The 7,392-nt window shown below is 44.2% G+C and overlaps 1 protein-coding gene across 1 annotated transcript; it reads left to right on the top strand.

The window, feature by feature from the left end:
* Positions 1-2,012: 2,012 nt before the first annotated feature.
* On the top strand, positions 2,013-7,092 carry LOC119336437 (cysteine-rich receptor-like protein kinase 10). The gene is made up of 8 exons (XM_037608453.1): positions 2,013-2,674; positions 3,184-3,242; positions 3,793-3,854; positions 4,818-5,014; positions 5,443-5,689; positions 5,791-6,031; positions 6,131-6,281; positions 6,674-7,092. The coding sequence occupies exons 1-8, from the start codon at positions 2,228-2,230 to the stop codon at positions 6,983-6,985; spliced, it is 1,716 nt and encodes a 571-aa protein (XP_037464350.1). The 5' UTR covers positions 2,013-2,227; the 3' UTR covers positions 6,986-7,092.
* The last annotated feature ends 300 nt before the right edge of the window (positions 7,093-7,392 follow it).

Here is a 7,392-nt window from a genome sequence, read left to right on the forward strand (position 1 = left end):
AACCCTCCCACGTCCCTCCGGCCGCCCCCTCTCTCTCCCCTCCATGGCCGACGCCCCACCGAGTTCCGGCGGCCTGGCCGTCGACCCACCCGCAAAGGTGAAGAAGAAGGCGCCAAGGAAGCCGTGGTCGAAGTGCACGCTGGAGAAGATCGCCAAGTTGGACGCGGAATCGGCGAAGAGGAGGGAACGGAGAGCAGTCGTCAAGGTCAATGCCGCCGCAGCCAAGTTCGCCGCCCAGCGCGAGGAGCTGGAGGCCGCGCGGCGCAAGGCCGCTGCCGACGAGAAGGAGGACCTCGTCAACAAAGCGCACGCCATCCTCATGCTTGGCATGGGCCGTCCTGCCGGGTTCCCTGCAGCGGCCGTCGGCCCGACGAGCACAGGCTCGTCGGTCGCCCGGCCTACGCACTGCCAGTCGCCGACGTCGCGCACCGCGCCCATGTCGCCCTGCTTCCCTCCGCCAAGGCACGACGGCCAGACCCGTTTCTCGGGGTCGCCGGACGTGTTCGCGCTGTCCACACCGCGCCCCGCGGCCGCCATTGACCTCAACGTCACGCCTGGGTCCAGCAGCGGCGGGCGGCCGTCCGTCGAGATGCTAAGAAAGCAGGCACGGGCACCGTTCACGGGCACCATACCGGCCCCCCGCGTCTTGTTTGACGAAATGCCAACCCAACGCCAGCGGTCGACGACCCCTTCTACAACCGCTACATGAAGGACGTGATCTTCGACGGTGGGCATGGCCGTGCCTACGACCCTGATGAGAACCAAAGTCAGGATGGCCGCGCCGAGTACGTCCCCGATGAAGGTGGGCACGACCGTGCTGACTACGACCGTGGTGACTCGTGGCATGGAGACAGGATAGGGCAACTGTACAGGATGGGGCAACTGGATGCGGCCGCGCGCTGGACGCATGGCCACCGCATCCCAGGACACGCCCGGACACGACCCCATATCCCTACCCAAACACGGACAGAAACCGGACAAAACGGACGTCCGTTTGGAGTCGCGCGGTGGAGTTGGCCTTGCTACCCCAGCAGCGATACCCAACTGGATGGTCGTGAAGCACCCGCGATCCGATCCATGAAGTGGGGTCGACTTGCGAGTGTCATGGCCGGATGGATCCCACTCTATGTTGTTGTTGCAGCACCCGCGACCCCACGCATCAGGCTTCCTTCTCCACCAGACGCGGTCCCATGATAGAAAGGGGATCCATCCAGCCATGACACTCCCCGATGGAAACCATCCTTCGCTGTCGCTCGTACCTCTCCGAATCCGACTCGCTAGTCGTTCCTTTCTCCTGGAGGCCTAACCGCGCCCCCTCCCTAATTTTCCCGTTTGGAATTGAGGCCTAACCAGACGGGGCCGGTGTTCGCAAGAAACGCCGCGCCCGCGAGTCGTTTGTGGAAATGCCGCAGGAGGAAAGCCACTGTATCCTGAGGCGCCGCCACTTAGAGTGGTTCAGAGGATGGTTGTACAAATGCCACACCCAGAGGATGGCTTATTCCGTTCTCCATCGGCTGCTTGCTTAGTCATCTGGTGATCGACAGTGCACTGACACGAGACAATATTCTGATGAAGCAACATTGAGCCTATGAGCTGTATCGACGGAATGCTCTCTGCATCACAGGCGTTTGAGGAAATGTTGCAGGACGAGATCTGGGGTTTTGAAGGTTCTGGGACTCTGTCTGGTGCATTCATGAACATACAATCTTGCAATTTTTCCTTGTATGTTCGATGTCACATTGTGAAAACCTATACGACACATTCTACCTGACAGCTATCTCACAACTATTGGACATGCTCTCAGTGGAGCCAAAAGTAAAGATGTGGGCCCATCAGGGGGGACTTTCCTGGCAAACTCCCGCTGCCATATTCAAAATGAAGATGAAAGGTCAGCGGAAACTTCCTGGAAGTTTCGAGATTGTGTCTCTTTTTGTTCTCAAGTGGTCACCCTTTTCTGTGAATCAACGCTTCCATGTGGCCGTCACATCATGGGAAGTTTCTTGGGGAGACTCACCCAGATGTTAACACTTGAGTTTGAAAATTTTCTCATCTACAGGCCCCGCAGGAAGCCCCTTAGGAATCATATATAAGCTAGTGATATACTAGCTGTTGTGTTTTCCCACAAAATCTTTCTCAGACTTGCAGCCTCTCACAAGTTAAAGTACATGTTCTGGCTAGCTATTGAGTCCTTATTTTCTGGAGGTGTTCTTCGCAGTTCTTAGAGGAGATGGCAACATGGAATGGTGTAGGTCAAGTGGCCAGTGTTGCGCAACTAGCAGGGATAGATGCATATGGGCTGATCAAGATGATTGTGGAGGCAGTGCAGACCGTTAGGAGGAACAAGGAGACCTGCCAAAAGCTCGCGCGACGCGTCAAGATGATAGGTGACCTTCTGCAGGAGCTTCATGAGGCACAACTGATGCAACACCGAGATACGAGGAACCCAGTGGATCAGCTGGAGGAGACACTTCAGCGAGCTTTTATGCTTATCACAACCTGCCAGGACAGCAGCTTCATGTATCACTGCTTCACCGGAGGTAATCAGGCTTGCCAGTTACGTGAGGTGGAGAATGATATCGCCTTCTACCTCCAGATTTTCCCCCTTGTGAGCCATGTTGATACTTCCCGTACCTTGGTGCTGCATTTGAGCAGAGGTCAACCTTCACCTACAGAGGTAATAGCTACACGCAGATAGTCCTAGACTACTGAATTTAATTATATTTATAAAGTGGACTCTTACTCATAAATCATCTATATCACTTCTTTAAATATTATCTGCCAGAGAGAGGGAAACAACTGGTTCCAAGAGGTCGGAGTAAAATTGTTTATGTACTAGTTCTAGATGGATGACCATTAATTTAAGAATTACAGTTGTAATCATTAATGAGAAACGGGTCTAATAGAATATTATGTTATCTGATACTATTGGTACTGCTATCATGACCATGGTAATGCAACCGCAAAAGATATCATAAAATCTATTCTGTTACTACTCACTGTTATAACATGTTTCTTAGCAAAAGAGTATCCAGTAGACCAGTACAGAGTAAACACAAGTTTCAGGCAGTGGTTCATTCTCACTGTGATAGCATGTTTCTTTAAACGGTGAAAATACAACTTTAGTGCTGCAGATGCACTAATGTTCATGTGATCTTATTTTCGTTCATCTGTGTTCTCTCCTAGGAGTATGCAGAGGAGGCGCAGATACTAAAAGATGATTCAGGCCATGCAACTTCACCTAGGTACAGTATGAATCAAAATTTACTATATTTCTTAGATATCATGGCATAAACAGTCATCCATGTGCCCATGTGTATGTACTGAAATCTCAGTAAACAGCTATCAAGATAAATCAAACCAATTCATTGCGATGCACATCGTGCATGTGCTTGCTGAAGTCAAAATGTTACAGAACTGGTTTATTCTTCATCATTCACTCAAAGTACAAACATGTTTTTAACAAATAAGTATTTAGCTGCTTAATGTACATCTTCTCGAAATTATTAACTGAACCGATACTAATATTTGGTCAAATAGAAGTATGGCCAACTGGTAATTGTTTTGATTTTTTGTAAGACCTTCCCACAAAATGCAGACTTCAGTACTGTAAATTTCAGATGCAAGTGCAACTGATCCAAACCAGAAAAGTAGTTTATCCTGTCTTTCTCCTGTAGAATATCATATAAGCCTTATTAATTGGAGTCTTGCTATTTTATTAATCGCCTAAACACATGAATGTTTATACCCAGAAGATTACATTTTATTTTTTGGTGCACCGGGTTACAATTTCAGGATTGAAGCCACAGCTGAGACACTTGAATCAAGACTTCAGGGAGTAAACAGGAATTTGCCAGGTAATAAGGAACAATTTACAAGTAATTACATTAATTAGTTACATGATTTAGGCCTTCTCCAAACAAACGTCCTATATTACACCACATAATTCTGCCTTTTTTGGTTTGGTCTCATAATTTGCTTTGTTTTTGAGAAAATGAGAAGTGTAGGGGAGGGCCTACTCAAAATAATCTTGTTTTGGTAATGTAGGTAATAATTGGAAACACATGCTTTTATTAAGTGTTATTATTGTAAATGAAGTTTGTACTTGTTCATGTCTATTCCCTCTACTCCACTCTAAACAAAGCATAGCTCATGCTAACTTAAGTATCAGCTCGTCTCTGTTTAAACACCAAGCAATATGGAAAGTTTGACCTTTTCTTACATTATGCTTCTACATTTCCCTGTAGGTCATAGGAAAGTATATACAATAATACAAGTAAAGATAGACTCGCCATTTGTACTTGTAAGGAGAATTTAAATTAGACGCATCAATTAAGGAGATTGTAAGATCCAAGAGAATAGTAGAGGAGAATGACCCTGATTTAACGTGTCTGTGTCAGTCTTGGGTAACTAAATCTCTTGACATGCCTTTGCAGAAGACCGATTAGTTTTTAATTTCGTTTGAAAGTTTATGGGCTTTGATAGGAATCAGTACTTCCCTACAAACTGGCAGGAACCGTTGCAAAACTGATAATGACAACCTTCCGGTTCGTGAACTGCAATAGTTTCCTGAAAATTGTGGGTGTGCTTTATTATGTATCTTCACCTGGATCCCATGCCAAGTGTATTCTTCTTGCAGTGAGCCATTGACTGTGTAACTCTTTTGTGCCATCCGTAAAATACAGATGCAGCCATTTTATCTTCAGGAAAATATTACTTCTTTATTGATGATAGCCATACCTTATTTACAAACTAGTAATACGCATGTATTTCCTTTTAAATACTTTCTAATATGTACCATAATTCATAATTAATAACAGGAAGCAATATTTTCTATGGATCACAAAAAAGCAAGGTTAAACGGCTTGCTGTGGGCAAGGACATACTTGTAAAACTATTCTGTGCTGCAAGACGTTCAAGATTATTGCTGTTCAATCTTTCTCAGGTCGAAAGGTATACAGAAAATTTCAAATGGGATAATGTGGTTGGATGTGGTGCTTTTGGCTATGTTTACAAGGTATTTATGAAATAGCCTTAATTATTCTACAGTTATTTCTTTTGTAGCTAGTTCAAGTATAATACACATATTATTAAGCTACTATCCTCAACTAAATGATGCAAGGAAATAATAAAAATCTGAACGTGCCTTTCGTTCCACAGTAAGTTATTTTTATCGCAAGCCTAAATCTGTATAAATTATATCCGATCATGTGCTAAGATTAGGTTCAGTTTTGGTTTCCTATGTAGATTTGTAACAGATTATGTACTAAGACTATATTCAGTTTTGGTTTCTTATTCTGCAAGTACATGAGTCTTGATATCCCTTAAAAATGGGTCTTCAGATCTGCTATGCTTAGTGAAAAGAGGGCTTAGACACACTTATCTTTCTGTGTCCACAACAAAAAAGTTGATATCTGTTCTTTAAACTTGATATTGAGGTTTCAGGGAAAACTACCTAGCAGTATTGAGATTGCGGTCAAAAGATTTGCAACATCATCAACTCAAGGTTCAGCAGAATTCTCTGCTGAGATTGAAACAATTGCAAATCTTCAACATAGAAATGTAATAAGGCTACTTGGGTTTTGCATTCAAAGAGAAAAGGACTTTCTGGGATTTCAGATTCAGCAGGAAGAGATGATTTTAGTTTACGAATACATGCCAAATAAGAGCTTGGCCTCTTTTCTCTACAGCTGTATGCACTTAGACTTCAATTTTAGATCTTCTGTTGAGCTCCGAAAGAAAATTTTCGTTACCATTATGAAAGTGGCATTCTGTTTGATCATTTTGTTTCAGATACAAAGACGGGAGAATCACTTAATTGGTCTAAGCGCCTCGATATAATTGAAGGGATAGCTCGGGGTCTTGTTTACCTCCATGACCTATCGTCTCACCAATGTGTTGTCCACATGGATTTGAAAGCCAATAATATATTGTTAGATTATGAAATGAACCCTAAGATTTCTGATTTTGGGATGGCTAGGATATTACCTTCTAGCGGGACTGAAGAGACTTCGGACACTGCTAAAGGCACAACGTAAGAGTTAACCAAAAAAACCAGCCTTCTTTGATATGAAGCTCCTTTATTCCCTTTATTTGTCTGTGCTAATATGTCAATTCCGTATTAATCTTGCAGTGGTTATATGGATCCAGAATATATCAGGTCTGGGAAATTCTCAGCGAAGTCTGATGTGTATAGCTTCGGCATCATGATTCTTGAGATCGTAAGTCGAAAGAAATGTCTTTCTTTATTATCCAATGGAGATATGATGGATCTACCGACGCGTGTGAGTACAAACCTTTTACCCTTTGCTAAAATTGTCAAAATGATTTCTCATCTTACGTTTGTACTTTGTAGTAAAAGCATTCTTGTTGCTGGTTAGAATTTTATGATGAATCTCTCTTTTTTAGGGGGTGAATTTTGGGAACCATGTCACTAAAATTGGCAAAGAAAGAAAGATTTAGAGCAAGGTGTAAAATGAATGAATGTGTAGAGATTCATGTGCAAATCGTTTAAATCATATTAATTCCACTACATTAGTTTATTGCGAGAAATTTATTTATGCACCATCTGCCATCCTTATATTGGATTGGGAAAGTTGTATATGAGCTCCGATGCCGCTACGCCCTCATGTCGGATTCTACTTTCCGCATGAATGATGATGAGAGTTTTTTTCAGGTCTGGGAGCTATGGAAAGCAGGAAAGCCCCACGAGCTTGCTGATGTATCATCGCCAAGTAATGACCAACAAACGGCTCAGATCATCAGATGCATTCATGTGGCACTGCTGTGTATTCAAGACTGTCCGATGCACCGGCCTACCATGTTGGATGTGCTTCTGATGCTACGCAGCGAGAGCTTCGCCAGCTTACCTACACCTAGCGTGCCAGTCCACCACACAGATGAGCATCAAGCTGAAGCCCTGACGCTCGAGGGGTTCTGGGAGGTGAACGTACCATTACAACCTGTTCAGGAGATGGTCACTTCGTAGTGCAGAGAATTGCTGATAATCTCTGCACGCATTTGCAGGACTATCTTATTAATTGTACTGCCACTAGCTCGTCAATAGCCGGACCAATATTGGTGCTCTGTGCCTTACAAGAAGTGGTGCCTGAATGTAGCCTGAAATTCATACGATTTATTTGCCTGACCAGGCAGGCCGAGGGACATGTTTGGTTCGTGGCCTTTGCCTGAGGAGAAACCGTAAAGTTCAAACCCGTGTTGTGGACGAGTTAACAGAAAAAGGAATAGTTTGCTTTCATCAAGCCAAGCAAATCACATGCCATGGGCCTTTTATAGTACTCCACTAGTAAAGTAAATAAAGTGGAAGACGAAGTTGCTAACACTCCCTTAAGCCGATCTACATTTATCATTTTGGCTTTATATTCTAAATGCATT

This window comes from Triticum dicoccoides, chromosome 7B (genome assembly GCF_002162155.2).
Source record: "Triticum dicoccoides isolate Atlit2015 ecotype Zavitan chromosome 7B, WEW_v2.0, whole genome shotgun sequence".
NCBI classification, from domain to species: domain Eukaryota; kingdom Viridiplantae; phylum Streptophyta; class Magnoliopsida; order Poales; family Poaceae; genus Triticum; species Triticum dicoccoides.

Excerpts from the sequence above, each read along its gene's own strand:
- LOC119336437 (XM_037608453.1), top strand. The coding sequence starts at position 2,228 with ATGGCAACATGGAATGGTGTAGGTCAAGTGGCCAGTGTTGCGCAACTA. Across the intron at positions 2,675-3,183 it reads GTCAACCTTCACCTACAGAG|GAGTATGCAGAGGAGGCGCA; the intron begins GTAATAGCTACA and ends GTTCTCTCCTAG. Across the intron at positions 5,015-5,442 it reads CTTTTGGCTATGTTTACAAG|GGAAAACTACCTAGCAGTAT; the intron begins GTATTTATGAAA and ends TTGAGGTTTCAG.